Source organism: Erpetoichthys calabaricus, chromosome 3, assembly GCF_900747795.2.
Source record: "Erpetoichthys calabaricus chromosome 3, fErpCal1.3, whole genome shotgun sequence".
Classification (NCBI taxonomy): domain Eukaryota; kingdom Metazoa; phylum Chordata; class Cladistia; order Polypteriformes; family Polypteridae; genus Erpetoichthys; species Erpetoichthys calabaricus.
In genome coordinates, this window is record NC_041396.2 from 10,620,356 (window position 1) to 10,643,213 (window position 22,858).

General features: G+C 43.4%; 1 protein-coding gene across 1 annotated transcript in view; it reads left to right on the plus strand.

Moving 5' to 3' along the window:
• Positions 1-14,370, plus strand: part of LOC114647653 (putative helicase MOV-10) — a 160,150-nt gene extending 145,780 nt beyond the window's left edge. The window contains exon 23 of the mRNA XM_051924409.1: positions 1,355-14,370. Coding sequence (XP_051780369.1) covers positions 1,355-1,416 — 62 coding nt within the window. The 3' untranslated portion in view covers positions 1,417-14,370. The remainder of the gene's footprint in view (positions 1-1,354) is intronic.
• Positions 14,371-22,858: the final 8,488 nt, after the last annotated feature.

Genomic DNA, 22,858 nt, shown 5'->3' on the forward strand with positions numbered 1-22,858 from the left:
CGTTTTGACGACATTTTCGTTTTTCTATTTTCCTATTGTCTATTTTACCTGCAAAATTAATTTCAACAAAGTCATTTTTCAATGAAAAGGGCAGAAAGTCGCGTCTATTCTGGCCTTGACCCCCCAAAAATGGCGACTCTGTAGCTCCGTTGAAGAGCCACGTTTATGTCACTCGATTTACTTGAAATTCGTCACACTCTTGCAACACAATGGAGAGGAGCTCGAGGAGGGTCACTGCAGACCGGGGACATTTTGAGGGGTAACCGTCCGTCAGATTCGACTTCACCCTTTACTTGCGGAGCTCTGGAGGGGTCAGCACTTTGACATTTATCAGTGAATTGAGCGAGATGGCTACAGTGAGGATTGAGGGGAGGTCATCCGGAATGGGATGCCACGGCGGTGAATCAGGTAGCGAGCAATCATCAGAGTATTGAATCGAGCGCGATTGGTAGAGTTTGGGAGGGTGGTCATCCACGGCCCCACCTGCAAGGCCGCAGCAGTGAATGAGGTGCGATCGTCGTGGTGCTTTCAGCCGCGGCCCCACTGCATTGGGCACCATAGGCTGCCATTTATGAAAGTTAAGGGGCTGCCACTGCAGACACTAAGCGGTGATCGCTCTGGAAAGTCCACCGAGGGGTGCCATTTTTTTTGTAACTAAAGATGAGGGGGAATCGGGCGGAGTGTGTGACCACCCCCAACTCACCAGACCTAAGATGTCTAATAATGCAGACTGCAGCGTACTATGAACAATAAAGGGAACAAACCCCAGGGCTCCATCTGGGTTTCGACTGGCATTTACTTTCGCTGCCATTGATGCTGTTGCCATCGAGGTCCCCCATTACGAGCCCCACTGTAAGCTGCAAGAACAAAGAAGGGGTCTTTAACATCTAGAAAGATAAAGCTTCACTTTAGAAGTCCATTTTCTGTAGCAGATTAATCTTTATACCATAATTGTGGAGAGACCACTTACCCTTTAAAGATTTTGCTGCGGCTCCACGTCTCGGTAGTTTGTTCTCGATTCCCACAATTCTTTGCGTAGAGATGAGCCCCCCTGTCTCCAGTCTTAAACCCACTGATGTCCTCGAGGACGGGATTCACCCTCAAGCTGTAAGAATTGGTCCCCCTTTGGTCCATCAAGCGTGATCATAAGGAGTTGCGGGGTTGGTTGTTGGAGCTGCGGCCCACCACAACCGCCACCCATTATAAAGAATAGCAACTGGCTAACCCACCGGTGGCTGCCTGTGACCCCCAAGGTGGGTCGCAGTGCTTGAGAAACACTCGTCAGAGGTGAATCCAGGACACGCTGCTCTTTATCTAATGCTGTGTCCCTTTCTTTCTTTTATTTTTCGTTTAGATTTCCCAGAAGATGGAGGCTCACTTAAGCAAGTGGAACTCGAATGGAGGAGCGACATGTGATTGGCGGACATCGCAGCGCAGCTTCTAATGCCTGAAAATGACAAGAAAGTGAGGCTCGGCCGCTCACTTTGTACACATTGGAATGAAGAGTAAAAAGTGCCTTTCCTAGTAATATATCAGGCAGAATAAAAAGAGAGACATATTAATATCAGGCAGAAAAAAGAAGAAATGTAAAAAATTCACCACTTTTTGGAAAACCTCTTTGGCTTTTTTTGAATGACAGAGAAAGTTCTGGATCTGTCTTCTGCTTTCATATCGTTGCCTTTTAGGAAATAAAATAAGCTTTAATAGTTTTCAGGAAAAAAAGGAAACAAAAACAGCGCCACCTGCAGGCTGGGAGGTCTAATTGAATGCAACCCAATTAAATGTGATATAAGGCTGAGAACATTAGCAAAGGGGCAGGCAAATAGAAAGGAAAATATAAAACCTTGTGCCTTAATTAATAATAAATAATAATAATGATATGCATTAACTGGTGCAAGGTGCACCAGTTGGACTGTTTTTAAGCTGTGAAAGACGCAGTAACGTTCCCAAAGAGAAGAATGAGAATTAAGCCCAGCAGGCTGTGGTTAGTTATTGTAGATATATAAAAAAAATTGGGAAGATGAAATTCTCCTATCACACTTCCATCAAATGTAGGGGGTCTGCAGTGTATGCTGGCAGTAGTGGGTAAAAAAGGCAAGAAACGGCCGTGGAGAGGTGCCAGCCCACCTCAGGGCCCACTCACACTCACCGATACACCTAACATGCACATCTTTGGTTAATCCATCCATCCATTTTCCAACCCGCTGAATCCGAACACAGGGTCACGGGGGTCTGCCGGAGCCAATCCCAGCCAACACAGGGCACAAGGCAGGAACCAATCCCGGGCAGGGTGCCAACCCACCGCAGGACACACACACCAAGCACACACTAGGGCCAATTTAGAATCGCCAATCCACCTAACCTGCATGTCTTTGGACTGTGGGAGGAAACCCACGCAGACACGGGGAGAACATGCAAACTCCACACAGGGAGGACCCGGGAAGTGAACCCTGGGGGTCTCCCAGCAGCGCTACCCACTGCGCCACCGTGCCGCCCACTTTGGTTAATTCAGGATGAAAATCGGGAAAACACTGAGTGGGAATTTCCGTGCTTGAAGTGGGAAGAGTACACAAATTCCGTACAGGTAGTGACCAGGTGTAGGATTTAAACTTGGGCTGTTGGATTCTTTAGGGGGGCTTTAAATGGGGGGCGTGCAACAGCACTCAAAACAGAAAAAAAAAGGTTTGGGAGGCTACGGGGCTTTCTATGTTTCTATGGAACTGTTTTCTTTCTGTGGCACGATAGACGCCCTTATTACAAAAACAGACGTGGCAGTGCGCAGGTTTGAATTTTATTATGGGTTTTCTGAAACCATCACCGGGACAAAAATTACACATCCGGGGTGAAAAGTATCCATACGGCACCCCTAAAAGGTGCTGTGGAGGGTCCCTTAGCATATTTCACCTCAATCGGAAGTGTGGTTGGATATTTGACCACTTGTCCTGACTTTTAATAAGCGCAGTCCGCAGGATTGTTAACTGGGTGGTTGAGGTCAGCGCTTTGAGAAGACCATCCCAAACCCTTGATGTTGGCCCGATTGAGCCGTTCCTAAACCAGCTCTGAAGTTGCCGTCCTGTTGGAACACCTAGTTGTGTCCGCACTTCAGCCTTCTACCTGGTCTGATGGCAGTGATGTAAAACTCACTCTGCTGTGGACAGTGACACTGGTGTTCCAGAAGCTTCCAGCTCATGGTGGACCCGTTTCTGATGGCTCTTGGATTGTATCTGACCACCCGGGCCCTCTTAGCTGAGGGTCACGGTTTGGGTCTTCTTCCAGACCTCAGCAAAGTAATTGTACTTGTGATCAATTGTTTGACCTGACGATTGTGGAATCTGAAGCTGTTTAGAAATTACTTCAGGAGACAAGTCAAGTCAAGTTGGGGAGTATGCACTGGTACAGTGTGTTGTCACACCCATGACACAACAAAACAACTCGGGATCCCGGTTGGCAACCCCCCCAGGCAGATACGTGGTCCAGTCCCACCCTCCGGAAATGACCCTGTATCTGTCGCAGCCAGGTGATATGTGGGCGACCCCTTGGTCTGGTCCAGCCACTCAGGTCCCCAACAACGAGGATCTTATGAGGGACATGGCCATAATGCCGTGAGTGACGCTCCCTCACAATGCAGGTCATGTGCCTCATTCGGGACTCCATGAGCAACACAAAGTCAAACCAACGGTACCCAAGGATTTTCCAGAGAGAGACACACATGAAGGAGTCCAGTCTTCATCTCAGGTCACTGGATAGCGTCCATGTCTCAAACAGGCAGCACCAGGACTCTAAAGACTTGGACCTTCGTCCTTTTGCATAGAGAGACATTCCTGACTAAATCCTCTTCCTCGCATCTACACCGAGCTCCTTGGACTCTCCCATTGACCACTCATGGTAGACTTGTTCTTGACTTTTGTGTTGGTCAGTTCAATGAGTGGTCAAAGGAGCAAAACCGAGAAGATACCACCAGTTGGAGTCAATCATGAGGCACCAAGCTGAATAACACGTTTTGGAGCTTTCAGCACCACTTAATCAATATATTTATAGTTCTGGCCCTCCATGTGGAATTTTGATCCTTTGATGGTTTCAGAAAATCTACAATTTGTGCGCCTGAGATATTTTGTATATGTATGTAGTACAAATATTCTGAAAAAGTCGTAGAAATCATCGAGAGCCCACTATCTCCCTGACGTTTGTGTCCATTAGATGAGTGGATGGAAACTTTTCACCACAACCGTAAGTGAATAGAGCCAAGTGTCGCCAAATAACTTCAAGTCGAGCTTTGAAGCTCCCTAAACTCCTTCCATAGTTTTAAGAATCTTAAACTGTGGGTTCAAGTCACGGGTTACCATCTTTTGGGGTCAGGGAGGTTCAGGACTCACCGTTGTATTCAATAGGAAAAGTGTCACATGACGGGTTGCTGCGGGCATTTTAAGCGAGTCGACATTACTCTGCTCTGTCGGGGGCATTTCTCCAAGATTTGATGGTCATCATGGAGTGGGTCTAGAAGAGACTTAAAACACTGGTCTACTGTATTACATTGAAACTGAATTGGTCAATGGGTGTAACCGAGAGGAAAAATGTTCTAACGTCTTTGCAATTCAGAAGTTTTGAAGCACATCCTCGTGGTTATCCTCTACTAATTCCCAACAATTTCAAATCACGTTATCTCAATTTCTGTTTATGCTTAAACTAAAAACAGACGAGTGTCGTTTTGCATAGTTTCATGAAATTGCCCATAAAATTTGTTTCTGTGTGAGTTTGTAACTTGCGAAACTCACCAAACTGTGCATTTTGATATTGGACTACATATATTTTGGGGTGGTAGCTAAGAAGTAGTGCTCTGTAGGTTTTTATTCCATGGTTGAAGCCGCTTTATCCTTCCTCAATCACTCTCCAGTACCATTTAGACCTTGTACCGGTCCTGCCACACACACTCATTTGCCTTGTGCACTGCTTCCCACCGTCGACTCCCGCTCGCAGCGCATATTTAGGGTCAAACATAACTTCATTTGTGCTGATGGAAAATTCCCCAACTCTGTAAAATGATCCAAACCAGGATACTTCTGGAGACTCGCCTGAGGCCACTCACCTAAGTCGATGGATTTAAGCAGCAGTGACGTGTTTGCCGGTAAGCGCGCTCCGTCTGCTCCCATCTTTGTTTTTCACGTGCTCCCGAGGCGAGTTGTAGTAAAATGTCACGTTTCCCACGAGTACGCAAATCTATCTCGTGAATGCAGGAAACTTTCTCGTGCGCATGCAAGTTTATTTTGTAAGCACACAAAACGTTTCTCATTTGCATGTGAAACCGTCTTGTGAGCACGGGATAGCTGTTGTGTGTTAGCGGGTGCCATATATAGGGTGTCCCAAAATTCACGCAAAAACGAATTTTGATAGACAACACAGGTTTTTAATTAAAAATTGTAAATTTTTAATTGATTCATAAAGTATACCGTATAGGGTTATGTATGGAATAGCATATCGGATAAATGGCCTCCACGGCTTTGCTGGCACATACGCACTCTTTTGTCGAAATTTTCCATGACTGTTTTGCATTAATAGCGAAGTTTCCATCCAGTTTTTTGCGACGTTTTGTTATCGACAAACAGAATATACGTAAAAAAAAATGTGCGAAATTTGCTGTCTCCAGCCTGTTTCCATCCAACAGGCTTTTTATCGATAAAATGGTGTGCATGATGACGTCATCCCCCCCAAAACGAACTGTCGCATAAGTTTTGTTGTATCGCAACCCTTGAGCCGTTTCCATACATAATTTTGTGTAAGTCGCAAATTCTCTACCTTTTGTTTTCCACGTTATATCCCCTCCACTAAACAAAGAAATGGAGAGATTATTCAGACAGTTTTTTGAAATTTGCCAGCTTACTGTTATTTCAGTTTCACAAATAATTGGAATTGTACATAATATCCGAAGACGACAGCAGAATGAAGCAGTTGCTTGTCTGATAGCCCTAGAGCTCGAAGAAAGTACCCCAGTGCGACGAAACCCACGGGTATGGGAGAGATGACGGAATAAGATCTTCTGGGAGGAGGTGGTGGAGAGACACTTCACAGAAAATCTCTGGCAGCAAAATTTTAGAATGACACGGCCGACGTTTGAGATGTTGTGTGGATTCATCAGTCCTGATGTTGCGTCCATCACAGGTTGCCACCGACCACCGGTTCCAACCCAAAAGCGGATTGCCATCGCCCTTTACAAGCTGGCAACCTGCGCCGAGTATAGAGTAGTTGGAGAAACTTTCGGGGTTAGTAAAACTACCGTCCATCGAAGTGTATATGCTGTGTGCACCGCTATTAAAGAAAAATTAATACGGCGTTATATCAGACTTCTGACTGTAGCGGAGGCCAATGAAACTGCATACCGCAATTCCTTGGTGCATCTTGTGCCACAGATTTACGGTGCGCTGGATGGCACGCATGTGCCTATTCTTCCCCTGACGGAAGGCTACCGCGATTACGTTAATCGCAAAGGGTGGCCATCTATTGTCCTCCAGGCCCTTGTTGATGATACGAGACATTTGCGTTGGCACTCCTGGAAGTGCCCATGATGCAGCTGTGTTTGCAGCATCGCATCTGTACAGGTGAGCCTACCTTTCAACATCCCTTCTCAGTGCGATAACAACTGAATTAGTACTGGAACCTGCTTCCCTTAAGGTTTTTAATTAAAACTGAAATTTGAATTAATACAAAATAACGACGTTTAATCAAAAAAAAACTATTAAAGTTAATATTAATGATTAAATTAAATTGAGGAAATAACAAGTCTCTTTATCAGACCATGCGAACCGCTCCGCCATTCTCGTTTTGATTGCACGTGATGAAAATGTGACACATTTATTTGCGTTAAAGCCCTTTTTTCTGACAAAAAGTGTTTCCAATGTAGTTTTTGCGACATCTGAAGTATCGATATGGAATTTATGCGCTAAAGTTAAGTTAAAAGGAAAAATATCATGTCGACATGTACAACATTTTATCGATAATTAGCATTTCCATCAGCTATATCGGTAAAAAAATTTGAAGCGCTAAATATTTTTTCGCAAAAACTCCTTGGATGGAAACCTGGTTATTGTGGCTGAATTTCGTTGATACAGCACTCAATTTCCTCCTTCAAGGAGTGGGTGGTTGTGGGCTTGATGACTTCAATCAATCACTCGTGGATTTTCTGAACCCCAAATGCAACAATTTTTACGATTAACGAAGCCATCAAGATGAAAATGAGCCTCATCGCTGAAGATGATTTTGGAAATGTTCAATTCTTGACCACGGTGCCGAATTGATGTTCCGGGACTCTCAGCAACACTCTCACAAACTGCTTCGGTGTTTTGTGCTGAAGGACGGCCAGAGTGTCTAAGATCACTAATTGATCCAGTCTCCCTGAATGTTTTTAATTAATCTCTTCACAGTTGATGAAGTTAAATCACTATTCCGACCATATTTTGTACGAAAATTGCGAACTGTAGCTGCCAAACCTTCATTATTTTTAAAATATTGCTCAACAATGAAAACGCGTTGTTCTTTCGTGTAGCGCTCCATTTTTAATAACCCTAAACTGTGAGCTGTCACGCTGTCTTTTTTTCCCCCGTTGGCAACACTTTACCGCACAAATGGCGCCAAATTCAAATCTTGCATGAATTTTGGGACACCCTCTATAAGTGTTGTGTTCAGTGTTAACTCGCCCCAAAGTGGAAGTGAGATCTGCACCTTTAAAGGAGAATCGGGAACTATAGACTGGCCGATGTTAGATGTCGGATAGGAACAGGAAGCCAATCGCAAATATGGACGTTCAAATCCAGCGAGCGCGGCGGAGAGAAAAAGTTCTGCAGTCAGGAAAACACCAACTACCCGTGATGGGACGCCTGTTTGGCACCACCCAGAGAGGAAAATGCGGAAGAGGCGGTAGGACCAAAATGTGTTCCGTTTTTTTAAATCTAGGAAGCTTCCCGCATCTCCCGAATGGCTTTGAGCTAAGCTTTTTATTTGGGGATTGACCTCATAGATCAGCTATCGGGATTCATGTGTTGGACTGCCATTGTTGTTTGCATTGTTCACGGTGCGTCGTTATTGTGTTTTGTCGTTTGATTTCTACCAAATATGTTCGCTATATATTCATTATAAATTTAAATTACAAGTATGGTGCCTGGTTAATTTTGGCGAAAGGGGGAATTAGGGTAGCGATTTCTTAAGGCTCCATTTTGGTGAACAGCACCCAACCCGATCTGGCCAGCTGTCCACCATAGAAGGGGATCGGTACGAGTGTGTGCAACGAGAAAGTGTCAAATGTCACACAAGTTTCTAGTGCACATGTAAATAAATCATGTAGAACTTTGTTACGCACACGTGAAACTCTCGCATGAGTACGGGGTACTTTCTTTTGCCCCTCACGGGCTCTGTACTTTCACACATTTCACCAGCGTACAATTTTTTTGCCATGCGTTTGCAGATGGAGATGAGATGACAGTATGTGTTTTAATGGTGTGAATAATTTCACTTTTGTGTAATTCACAAATTCAATTTTGTGTAAATCATTTCAGAAACGGTTCAACTCCTTCAATCTCTTTCCTTATAGCTCTGACCTCCCAGTCCTCTGATCAGCCTCGTGACTCTCCTTTGGACTTTCTCTGGTGCTGCTGTGTCTTTTTTGTAATATGGGAGACCAAAACCGAACATACAGGACTCCTGGTGAGGCCTCACCAGTGTGTTGTAAAATAATTTAAGGATGACCTCCGCTGGCTTGTACGCCACACATCAGGGGCACTATGTTATATTACCCAACATCCTAACTGCTGCCGTCCACGGTCTGCATATGAAGCAGTCCACGACCGCTACTAGGGCCTTCTCAGAAGATGTACTTTCAAGTTCCAAACCTCCTTTATGTATTCAAATCTAACATCCCTCCATCCATTATCCAACCCGCTATATCCTAACTACAGGGTCACGGGGTTCTGCTGGAGCCAATCCCAGCCAAAACAGGGCGCAAGGCAGGAAACAAACCCCGGGCAGGGCGCCAGCCCGTACCATTTTGTTTTTTACTTCCAAAGTGTAGCACTTCACAAATCTACATGATTCTACATTATCTGCTCTTCCTCAAGGCTTAGTCTTCTTCCTCCTATTTTCATCTTTTCCCACTTTGATGTGGAGTCCATGTGTCTGACCAACCCTCTCCATACAGCTTGTACCTGCTGTTAGGTTTAACTTGTATATAAATTCCCTTTTTGTGTCTTTTTTTTTTTTGTTCATTTTTTTGGTCCTCTTTGTGTTGTTATGTATGTTTAGTATTTATACAATTATGTATTTTTTTTTTCCCCAGTCAGTTCTGTTTATTGCTTGGTTTCTACATGTGGATGCTTGTTCTGCTAATTTCTCTTCTACTTTGTGGGTGGTTCCCCAAGAGGCGGGGCCACCTGCCAATCTCTGCTGAGAGACCGCCCCCTGCCTTATAAAGGCAGTGCGTTGTATGCACCTAGTGGTAGTGATGGGCGTTTCAGTTCACTTTACTGTTTAAGTGAATCGATTTTTTTGATTCATTTGATTCAAGTACAGCCTGACATATATTGGAATTCCCTCTGATTGCATCACAAATATCTAATTTAATAACATATTTGTGTGTATATGAATAATATTGTTTATTAATTTATAAATAATGTTTTTTTATATAATTATATCTTTAACTTGATATGTCAATGCCCTGTTTCCTTACACAAAGCATAACAACACCTATAAGAAACCAAAATGAAATAAGATGTTTTGTTACAGAGCCACAAATGAAAGAGAATCGTTACACTGATTCTCAGGTAGCAACTTCTTCACGACTCAAATGAACAAGAATCTTTAGACTGATTTTCGGGTACAGACTTGCTTGCAAATCAAATAAATGAGAATCGTTGGATTGATTCTCAGGCAGCGATTCATTCGCAACTCAAAACAATGAGAATTGTTAGATCGCTTCTCTGGCAGCGGATTATTCACAAATCAAATGAACGAGAATCATTAAGATTGATTGTCAAGCAGTGATTCATTTGTGGATCACGGGAGTGAGAATTGTTAGATTGATTCTCGGGTAGCGGATTATTCACAAGTCAAATAAACGAGAATCAGTAAAAACAGATTGTCAGGTAGTGATTCATTTGAGGATCAAATGAACGAGAATCGTTAAGATTGATTGTCAAGCAGTGATTCATTTGGGGATCACGGGAGTGAGAATTGTTAGACTGATTTCTTGGGTATCGACTTGTTCACGAATTAAATGAATGAGAATCGTTGTAGTGATTCATTTGTGGATCATGGGAGTGAGAATTGTTAGATTGATTCTCGGGTAGCGGATTAATCACAAATCAAATAAACGAGAATCAGTAAAAACAGATTGTCAGGTAGTGATTCATTTGAGGATCAAAGGAGCAAGAATTGTTAAGACTGATTTTTTGGGTAGCAACTTGTTCACGAATCAAATGAATGACAATCGTTAAGATTCTTCTCGTTCGATTGAATCTCTGGTAGTGATGAAATCGGCCCTTGCACCTTGTTTAGTGTCAACTGCAAACTTGACCAGTTTGATTTTTGTATTCTTATCCAGATTTAAAAAGGACAGCAGCCCACCACTAGTCTATAATATAAGGTGTACGCCTGGAGACCACCAAGGGTGAATTTTTCCTAAAATTGAGAGGGAACAATTGGATGGTTTACGGGGCATCACAATTCTAAACCAATCCCAACGCGTCACGAAGGTGGCACTCAATGAAGAGGCCGAGATTTTGAATTGCAAACATCAGAGTTGCTCTTGTTAATGTTGTCCAAAAGAGAGCAAGATTCTGATTACAATAAACTGCCTACAGCTGCAGTCTCTTAAAACGACCCCCCATTAAACACGTGTCGCGTTTGTAAAGAACACAACACGTGTTTAAAAATAAAAAGAACCTGTGACAAGGGAAAAACCTTTACATAAAATCAAATTATACAGTCGTGCCGATTTGCATCCAATCGAGTTAAGGGGATTCATTCTTAGCAGGAAAATAACGGGGTAATAATGTTCTAGAAATAGCCGAAGCCAGTCATAGTTATAAATCTTTCGGGGTCTTGTTGGTTTTCTAACGCTTGGTGGGCCTTTTAAGGTTTGTTTTGATCGGCGGTGCTCTGTGTGGCTAATGCATTCATCACGTGCTGCCTTCCCTTTCACTTCTGTTTCACAATCTTCCTCTTTGTCTTTATAACAACGGTCACCAACTCCGGACCTGGAGGACCACCGTGGCTGCAGGTTTTCATTCTAAATATTTTTTTAATGAGTGCCCTGTTTGTGCTGCTAATTAATTTCTTTTGATTTCAATTGACTTGTATTTTAAGATTTGTTCCTCTGTATTGCTTCATTTCTTTCCTTAAACAGCACCCAAAGAGAAATGAAATGTGAAGTGAGGGAGCCAAGAGGAGACCAACTAAGTCAGGGCCTCAAACTCCAAACAACTGCTTAATTGGGCGCCGATTCTTGTCATTAATCAAACCCGTTCTTTAATTCTGTGGCTTGTTCCTGCTCTCGTTGTCCATTAGCAGACATTTCTGAAATTGTCGATTTTCTCTTTTCTAAGAGCTCAGTGAAAATGTTTTGGTGACCTGAGCAGATTGACATTTCTGAGACCTTCATCTTTCTTTATCTTCAGATATTGTATGATGGACACCAGTTGTTTTGGCTCATTTTGTATCTCATTATTGTTTGGCTGCTAATTAAGGAAAAAGACCCAATTAAGGGGTATGAGTCTTCAAGAGCAAGCTAACGAAAATGAATTCAAAAGATGTTAATTAGCAACAAAAACGTGACACTCATTCAGAAAATGGTTAGAATGAAAACCTGCAGCCATGGTCAGACTTGGTGACCCCTGCTTTGTAAGCTCATTGGTGACCCACTAACCAGCAATTGCAAAGAAAACCCCTTGGTGAACCATCCATTATCCAACCCGCTATATCCCAACTACAGGGTCACAGGGGTCTGCTGAATCCCAGCCAACACAGGGCACAAGGCAGGAAGCAAACCCTGGACAGTTTGCCAGCCCACCACAGGGCGCACACACACACCAAGCACACACTAGGGACAATTTAGGATCGCCAGTGCACCTAACATGTCTTTGGACTGTGGGAGGAAACCGGAGCACCCGGAAGAAACCCACGCAGACATGGGGAGAACATGCAAACTCCACGCAAGGAGGACCTGGGAAGCGAACCCAGGTCTCCTAACTACGAGGCAGCCACTGCGTCACCGTGCCGCCCCCTTGGTGAACCAAACTCACTTAAAATGGGGAAAACACCGCACAGTTCTGAGAATTGTTTAAGCAACTTATTCGTGAACCAATGGCGGCAACCCACGACCCACTGGCTGTAACCTGGGTCACAACACAGTGGTTGAGGAACACTGGCTTAGGTGAATCACTGCGACCCACTCGCAAACCAATGACGGCAACCCATGACCACCCCCCCTCTTGGTGAAACAAGCTCACTTAAGACAGGAAAATATTGCGCAATGCTGCGGATTGCTTTAACGACTTACTCGTGAACCAACAGAGGCAACCCACGAACCATCAGCCGTAACCTGGGTCACAATCCAAAGGTTCAGAAACACTGCCTCACATGGACCTGCCATGAGGCTCCCAAGAAGTAAGGATCGGTTTTGTAAGAGCTCCAACTGCAGTCACCTGAACACTCTGTGACCCACGTATGGCCAGATGTCCGGTCCTAAATGGAACCACAAGTCGGTGCATGACTGTACATTGCTATTTGAAGACACTGGATAGTGTACGAGTTTTAAAAGAGGATGATAAATTGTCGTATGCGTCGTGTCAGCTCTCTTATCGTTCAGTTTTGACGACAGAGTGGGAGCCGATGTAAGATTGAAAGAATCGGCACCTAAGTTTGTGAAAATATTGTAAAATATGCATTTGAAGTAAACAATGTGTCACACTCCGTCAAAGGGAGTGCCGTTAAGAGAGCGGATAACGAAAAGCCACAGGAGAAGCACATTCCAGTACTCGACACACCCACAGCGACATCAGGCAATGCACAGATGAGGCTGCACAACATCCACCTTGTGACTGCATGTCTAAACGAATAACTAAAGAAATGTAACAGTACGGTCTAATTGTAAATGCAAACACGCCATGACAGAATACCCGCTGCGATTGAAGACATTATATCCACAGGCCACAATGCCTATCTAAACTCTGTCCTTATGTCACACAGTGATGCGACAGGCAAAATGACAGAAAGATCTCATAGCAGACAGCAGTACGTCTCAATTAACATTACGATCTAATCATAAATGCAAAAACGCCAGGACAGAATACCCGCTACGATTGAAGACATTGCATATCCACAGGCCACAATGCTTATCTAAACTCTGTCCTTATGTCACACAGCGATCTAAAAGATCTCGTAGCAGACAGCAGTACGTCTGAAAGGTGTGGGGTGCTGTAACCGATGTGGTCCGTGTCTTTCCCGTCACAGCTCTCGTTACAAAGTATAAATTAATAATTAATCATTCCCTTGTGCTACAGAGCTGCTGACTGGATAACGGTAATTTTGGCTTTTTTTTTCTCAGCGGCAAGTCCTCTGTTCGGTTTCTTTTGCTCTTTCCCCCCCCGATACCCTGGTGGACTTCACTGCTGTTCACCACAGTTGTACCCAGTTGCGTGTTCTCGTTTGAAAAGAGACTACACCAGCCACAAGTAACATCACCCAATTCTGAAAGAGCTCCTCTGCCGTAGCCCTTTGGCACTTTCAGACATTATCTACACACTGCACTTGGAACTTCTTCAGTTCGATCACCAGCCTCTAGTATCGAAAGATTTTTGAAAACCGAGAATTTACTCTCAAATACATATCTCTTTTATCATCTGCTTTCTCGTAGAATTCCAGCATATTGGTGAAACACGACCTTCCCATTAAGACGACTGCTCACTAGCACACACTTCTTGTGACAAGTTGCTACTTTTTTTTTTTTTTAGTAATAATTTCTTACACGATTAACTGGAAACTGGTAACTGGTTCTGTATGTGAACAGTGCCCCCCTAGTGGAAACGTTTGAATATTTGATAATGTGTACTTTTATTCTGTCATCGTTTGGAGGTGGGGGTTCTAAAAATCTTATTTCCACATATCCTGTATTATCTGTTAAATGTTTTAAAAGAAAAGTCCAATGTTCTCAACAAAAGTGGGTTATAGGGAGAAAATGAAAAAATCAAACAATACATTTTACATGTTCATCAAAAGCATTTTAGTTTGTAATTCGTGTTGCATTCTGATCATCATGTGTTTAAACACACAAGCAAAGCACTATCTGCACTATTTTTAAGAACATGTTAAAATAAAGCAAAATTTATTCTTTCACCTTCTCTTTTATTGCCTGTGTATGATTTAACAAGTTTATTCTTGGGAATTAAACCTATGCTTCTTCATCATTAACTTGGGGAAAAAGAGAAAATGAAATAAAGAATGTCTTACCTTACTGATGTTTAATTGTCCTTACAATCTGCGACCTACAGAGGGAGTGACTGAGCCCCAAACCTCCAGAAATTCATATTTTGTATGTACAGTGGCATGAAAGTCATCCTAATTTTCTGCATGGAAAAAGGTTTATACATACAGTTAGATCCATAAATATTTGGACAGAGACAACTTTTTTCTAATTTTGGTTCTGTACATTACCACAGTGAATTTTAAATTAAACAACTCGGATGCAGTTGAAGTGCAGACTTTCAGCTTTAATTCAGTGGGGTGAACAAAACGATTGCATAAAAATGTGAGGCAACTAAAACATTTTATTAACACAATTCCTTCATTTCAGGTGCTCACAAGTAATTGGACAATTGACTCAAAGGCTATTTCATGGGCAGGTGTGGGCAAGTCTGTCGTTATGTCCTTATAAATTGGTTTGGCTGCGGAGGTGAGAGGACGCTGGCGTTGATTGTTCGCCGCTTCTCCCTCTGACTCTTTGTTTAATGCTTTTATGTTTAATGTTTTTGCTATTATTTATATTTTACTAACTTTATTAATTTACTATTTTTCTTTTAGTGTTCATTAGTAAGTTTCGTATTTTTTTTCTGAAAGCTTTCTTGTACTGTTTTAATCGTTTGCCATGGATTTTACGGATTATATCAAGGTTTTGTTGCCTACTCACTTGCTGCCTGGATATACTGTTCTACCGTTTGCTGTGGACTTTATTAAGTTATGTTAAGTTAAGCTTTTTGTTGTCTACTCACCTGTTGCCCGGATATACTGCTTTAGATTTTCAGCGCTGTCTGGACAGCATTCCTCCCTACCTCTTCAGTCTGAATGGCGTTCAGTTATTCTAACTCACAACTCCGCCGACTTAATCCTGCAACCACTCCTGAAATGAACATCTCCATCATCAAAGAACTGGGACTTCTTCGCCGTCCTCGTTACATTCACAGAGGATCCAGCCGAAAGTTCGTCTTCCATAACCACCCAAAGTGTTCTGCTACCAACATTCCTTCTTTCTGGTCATCTGTCGCACGTTTGATGCGTCATCAGAGCACAGTCGCTCCAATTACTATCAACACCGGAAGTATCGTGAGATCTCTGGACTCTAGCATGGGATACACCCGAGCCACTGACAGACATATCGCGAGGTCTTCACATCCCCGGCTGGATTTATTTTGTGGAATGGATTCTAAGCTGCGTGGAGTGGATTTTAATGTTCTGCGTCCTGTACAGAGATTTACTTCACAGTCATTGGTTAAATTTGAACTATTTAATTCTCAATCTATCAGCAATAAATCCATACTGATTGAAGAACACATCAGGGAAAAAGGACTTGACTTCATGTGTCTGACGGAAACCTGGCACCAGTCAGAGGTTTACTCTGCCTTAAATGAAGCCTGTCCACTTGGCTACAGTTACTTGGAGGCAGCTCGCAGCACTGGGCGTGGTGGTGGACTAGCTGTTATCCACCGTCAGGACCTGGGGTTGTCCCCTATCTCGATACCTGCAATATCTTCCTGTGAGTGCCTTGCATTTAAATGTAAGCCCCCGTTTCCCCTGACTGTTCTCCTTATCTATCGACCTCCAAAACCCAACTCTGCCTTTATTTCGGAAATTACTGATCTTCTCACAACACTCTGTGCTACTTCTGCCAACATCATAATCTTAGGAGATATAAATATTCATGTTGACAATCCCACAGGTTATCTCACTGCTCATTTCCTTGAGCTGCTAGATTCTCTCAGCCTACAACAACATGTTGATGTTCCCACACATTCTAGGGGTCACACTCTTGACTTGGTCATTTCAAACTGTGCCCCAATCAGGAATCTACAGGTATTTGATCTTGGTATTTCAGACCACAAAGTTGTGTCATTGGAGCTGCCCTTTTTCTCCTCCCGTATCAAACCAAAACGACAGATCTACTTCAGAAATCTGAAGAATATCAATGTGGATGCCTTGGCCTTGGACCTTACATTTCTCTCCTCTGACTTTATCAGCTCCCTCTCTGTTGCTGACCTTGTGGATTTTTACAACCAGTCCCTGAGCAGTCTCCTGGACTTCCACGCCCCTTTAACATCCAGGTCCATCTCATTCTCGTGCTCAGCACCTTGGCATACCTGCGAGCTGCGAAAAATGAAGGCGGATGGGCGTGTCCTTGAGCGGCGGCTCAAGGCCTCTGGGCTGACTGTCCATAAACAGGCTTACAGAGAACACATGAGAGCGTATGCAGAAGCTCTGAAGGTTGCACGGTCCAAGTTTTATTCCACCATCATCAGAAATGGCTCCAGGAACCCTAAAAAACTTTTTTCAACCATAAATCATCTTCTCAAACCTCCTTTACCTGCCCATTCTGAGACCACTGATGACAGGTGCAACATGTATATCAACTTTTTTTAAACAAAAAGTTGATAATATCCGTTTACACCTCTCTACCAAAGATATCTTGCCCTTCCCAACTGTTGACTCATTGTCTGAGACCGTCCATCCTCTTTGCTCTTTCTCTGTTGCCACATGGGAAGAGGTGGAGGATGTCATCAGGAAAATGAAACCGTCTACTAGTTCCCTGGACCCTTTCCCCTCACCCTTGCTGAGGGCCAACATTTCTGCCATCTCTCCACTTATCACCAGGATAATAAATCAGTCCCTCCTAGCTGGCCATATTCCTTCTGCACTAAAAACTGCTGTCATCAGACCTCTACTGAAAAAATCCACCTTGGATCCTGAAGTTCTGTCCAGTTATAGGCCCATCTCCAATCTTCCATTTCTCTCCAAAGTTCTGGAAAAAATAGTTGCAGCACAACTTCATGATCATCTCAAACTGAACAATCTGTTTGAAAAGTTTCAGTCTGGTTTTCGCCCTGGCCATAGCACCGAAACAGCCCTGGTCAGGGTCACCAATGACCTTCTGATGACGGCAGATACTGGTTCACCTTCACTGCTTATCCTCCTTGACCTGACAGCTGCTTTTGACACAATAGACCGTAACATCCTTCTTCACCACCTGCAATACACTATTGGACTCTCAGGAATTGTTCTAAATTGGTTTACATCATACCTGACTGGCAGAACTGAGCATGTCGCCCTGGGCAGTGCAAAATCTCATACCCACAACATCACCTGTGGTGTTCCACAGGGCTCTGTGCTGGGCCCTATCCTTTTTACTATCTACATGCTCCCCCTTGGAACTGTCATTGGCAGACATGGTTTATCGTTCCATTGCTATGCCGATGACACTCAGCTTTACCTCAAGACTACTCCCACCTCCTCTACTGCTCCTCTGCCAACATCTACATTGTCTACCTGCCAGGAGGAGATAGAGGCATGGATGAGGCTCAATTTTCTTCAGTTGAACAGATCCAAAACAGAAGCCATCTTAGTTGGTACATCACATCATCTTCGCTCTTCTACCATCACCAGTATTACTTTCTCTGGCCAAAATATTCCTCTTTCCACATCTGTTACTAATTTGGGTGTTAGAATGGACTCCCAACTTACTTTTGACACCCACATCAAATATCTCTGTAAGTCATCTTTTTACCATCTCAAGAACATCGCCAAACTCCGCCCATTACTCACCCTGGCAGATGCAGAGAAGCTCGTCCATGCCTTTGTCTCTTCCAGGCTGGATTACTGTAATGCACTCCTCATTGGGATTCCTGGCAAGAGTATCCAGAGACTCCAGTATATTCAGAACAGCGCTGCCAGGATCCTGATGAGGGTGCGAAAGTATGATCACATCACCCCAATCCTGAAAACCCTTCACTGGCTCCCTGTTTCATTCAGAATAGAGTACAAGGTCTCCCTTCTTACCCACCAGTGCATTTATGGACATGCCCCTCTTTAACTACAGGAACTCCTTACCCCTCATACCTCCTTACGCTCCCTCCACTCTGTACACACTAACACTCTTCAAGTCCCCAGAACTAAGCTCAGTAGCATGGGTGACAGGGCGTTTTCATCGGTGGCGCCGAGGCTGTGGAATGCCCTCCCTGATTACCGGAGAGCCCCACAGTCGACTGAGGCCTTTAAGCGAAACCTAAAAACTCATCTTTTTACAAAGACATTTTGTTAAAGTATTTTATAGATTCTTCTGTTTTTTATTTATTATTCTATTTTTATTCTGTAGCACTTTGGGATTGCTAAAATATAAAGTGCAATATAAATAAAATTTATTATTATTAAGCAGATAAAAGGCCTGGAGTTGATTCGAGGTGTGGTGCTTGCATGTGGAAGATTTTGCTGTGAACAGACAACATGCAGTCAAAGGAGCTCTCCATGCAGGTGTAAGAAGCCATCCTTAAGCTGTGAAAACAGAAAAAACCCATCTGAGAAATTGCTCCAATATTACGAGTGGCAAAATCTAGTTTGGTACATCCTGAGAAAAGAAAGCAAGCACTGGTGAACTCAGCAACGCAAAAAGACCTGGACGTCCACGGAAGACAACAGTGGTGGATGATCGCAGAATCATTTCCATGGTGAAGAGAAACCCCTTCACAACAGCCAACCAAGTGAACAACACTCTCCAGGGGGTCGGCGTATCGATATCCAAGTCTACCATAAAGAGAAGACTGCATGAAAGTAAATACAGAGGGTGCACTGCAAGGTGCAAGCCACTCATAAGCCTCAAGAATAGAAAGACTAGATTGGACTTTACTAAAGAACATCTAAAAAAGCCAGCAGAGTTCTGGAAAAACATTCTTTGGACAGATGAAACCAAGATCAACCTCTACCAGAATGATGTCAAGAAAAAAAGTATGGAGAAGGTGTGGAACAGCTCATTATCCAAAGCATAGCACATCATCTGTAAAACACGGTGCAGGGAGGCAGTGTGATGGCTTGGGCGTGCATGGCTGCCAGTGGCACTGGGACACGAGTGTTTATTGATGATGTGACACAGGACAGAAGCAGCCGAATGAATTCTGAGGTGTTCAGAGACATACTGTCTGCTCAAATCCAGCTAAATACAGCAGTCAAATTGATTCATGATACTGATGGACAATGACCCAAAACATACAGCCAAAGCAACCCAGGAGTTTATTAAAGCAAAGAAGTGGAAAATTCTTGAATGGCCAAGTCAGTCACCTGATCTTAACCCAACTGAGCAGGCATTTCACTTGTTGAAGACTAAACTTCAGACAGAAAGGCCCACAAACAAACAGCAACTGAAAGCCGCTGCAGTAAAGGCCTGGCAGAGCATTAAAAAGGAGGAAACCCAGCATCTGGTGATGTCCAGGAGTTCAAGACTTCAGGCTGTCATTGCCAGCAAAGGGTTTTCAACCAAGTATTAGAAATGAACATTTGATTTCCAGTTACTTCATTTGTCCAATTACTTTTGAACCCCTGAAATGAAGGGATTGTGTTGAAAAAATGCTTTAGTTGCCTCACATTTGTATTCAATCGTTTTGTTCACCCCACTGAATTAAAGCTGAAAGTCTGCACTTCAACTGCATCGGAGTTGTTTCATTTAAAATTCATTGTGGTAATGTACAGAACCAAAATTAGAAAAAAGTCGTCTGTCCAAATATTTATGGACCAAACTGTAGTTCTCCGTCCTGTATTTTAAATGTGAAAACTCTTCTGCTGTAACAATACATGTCCAACTAAAGCACTCTCTGTAGATATTGTACTGAAGAACAACAACTCCAAAGCGTGTGTCTGCCTAAGTATTCAAACCTCTGTGCTTTGGATGCTCCAGGTTTAGACAAATGAATCTCGAATGACACAAAGGTGACACAAAGTCATAATTAAACATAATGAGGTCCTACTTGTGAGTCCTTTCTGTCTTTTTGGATATAAAAAGCCCCCTTTGTAAGGCCATAGTCTTTGTTGGACAATCACTGCACAAATGAAGACAAAGGAGCATCTCCTGATGTGACCAACACAGTCACTGAAATGCACAAGGCAGGACGTGGCTACCAGAAAATATCATGGAGTTTGAATGTCCCATTGTGCACTGCTGGGTCTATCACCAGAGAGTGGAAGGTTCACCCCAGCACCCTGAGTCTTACATGAACAGGTCGTCCCTCCAAACTAAACATCGGTGCAGGACATAGACTAAAAATCCTACCGTCACTCTCTCAAGTCTGCAATGCTTTTTGACTGAAACTGGAGTGAAGGTGCAGGGGGTCCACAATTTTAAGAGCTCTCCATAACACAGGCCTCTATGGGAGGGGAGCCACAAAGAAGTCATTCCTTAAATTAAGGTCCATATAACTCATGTATAACAATTACTACAGTTAAGATATGGGAGGACGTTTTATTGTCAAATGAGACCAAGATAGAACTTTTTCGCCAGATTTCAAAGAAGTATGTGTGGTGTAAAACTAACACTGGCCGTGACTCAAGAAACACCATGCGTATGGTGAAATATGGTGATGGCAGAATCAGACCATGAGGATGTTTTTCATGTGCTGGTACTGGGAGTTGAAGGGACAATAGATGGGCACAAATGCCACACAATATTGCAGGGGAGCTTGGTCCAGTCTGCTCTGAACCTACAGCCCGGGAAAAGATTTATCTTTAAAAATTACGATGAGCCTAAGTGTAAGGCCAAAGGGGACACTGGAATGGCTCAGAAAGTGAAAGGTGAATGTTTAGGAATGGCCAAGTCCAAAGCCCTGATCTTAACCCTCTTGAGTATCTTTGGCACTGTTTGAAAACTACTGATCAGTGGCACCAGCCCACCAACCTGAAAGGTCTCTTATCAATTCTGCCAAGAAAAATAAGGATGAATGCCTCCTTGGTGCACACTTAACCAAGAGAATGAAGGCTGTTATTGCAGCAAAAGGCTTCTCGATAAAGTATTAATGTTTAGTGCTTGAAAACTTGGGCAAACTCCAAGTTTGAGTTGTTCTTCTTCAGTTACATATTAACAGAAAATGAAGGCATACATTTGTGTTGAAATCATTTATCGTGCAGAAAATTAGGATGATGTTTCAAGAGGATTCAAAAACGGGTTTTGAGAATGAGACAAGTGTTGAATTTCACAAAGTTTGCTGCTTCAGTGTTTTAGATCTTTCTGTCAGATGTTTCTATGCTATACTGAAGTAGAATTACAAGCAGTTCAGAAGTTTCAAAGGCTTTGATTGACAATGACATGAAGTTTATGTACAGAGTCAATATTTGCAGTGCTGGCCCTTCTTTCTTTTTCAAGAAAGCAATTCACCCTGGCAGGCTGGCAATGAACTTCTGGGCTAAATCCTGACTGATGGCAGCTGCCCATTCTTGGAGTTTGTCAGAATTGGTGGGTTTTTGTTTGTCCACCCGCCTCTTGAGGATTGACCACAAGTTCTCAATGGGGAGTTTCCTAGCCATGGACTCCAAATGTCTATGTTTTTGTTCCACAAGCCACTTAGTTCTCACTTTTGCCTTATGGCCTGGTGCTCCATCATGTTGGTCACCAAACTATTCATGAACGGTTGGGAGAAGTTGCTCTCAGAGGATGTTTTGGTCTCATTCTTTATTCCTGGCTGTGTTCTTAGGCAAAACCCACTCCCTTGGCTGAGAAGCAACCCTACACTTGAATGATCTCAGGATGCTTTACTGTTGGCGTGACACAGGACTGATGGTGGCGCCACTCACCTTTTATTTTTCCGGATGCTCCAAACAATCGGAAAGGGGATTCATCAGAGAAAATGACTTTTCCCCCAGCAGTCCAATCCCAGAATATCAGTCTGTCCCTGATGTTTTCCTTGACTTCTTTGCTGCTCTTCTTGACACCCACCAGGCCATCCTCCCAAACGTCTTTGCCTCACTCACACCTGCCTGCTGCCATTAGTGAGCAAGCTCTGCACTGGTGGTGTCACTCCCGATCCTGAGCCATGAATAAAGAATGGGACCAAAACATCCCCCGAGAGCAACTTCTCCCAACCATCCAACAACAGTTTGGTGACGAAAATGATGGAGCACCGGGCCATAAGGCAAAAAGGATAACTAAGTGGCTTGGGGGAACAAAACATTGAAACTTGGGGTCCATGGCCAGGAAACTCCCCATTGAGAACTTGTGCTCAATCCTCAAGAGGAGGGTGGGCAAAGAAAAACCCACCAATTCTGACAAACTCCAAGCATTGATTATGCAAGAATGGGCAGCTGCCATCAGTCAGGATTGGGCCCAGAAGTTGATTGCCAGCCTGCCAGGGTGAATTGCAGAGGTCTTAAAAATAAAAGAAGGGCCAACACTGCAAATATGTCATGTCATTGTCAATAAAAGCCTTTGAAACCTCTACTTCAGTACACCATAGAAACATCTGACAAAAAGATCTAAAAACACTGAAGAAGCAAACTTTGTGAAAACCAACACTTGGGTCATTCTCAAAACTTTGGGTCACGACTGTACATATAATATCCCAACTTGACAAACTACCTTCAACCA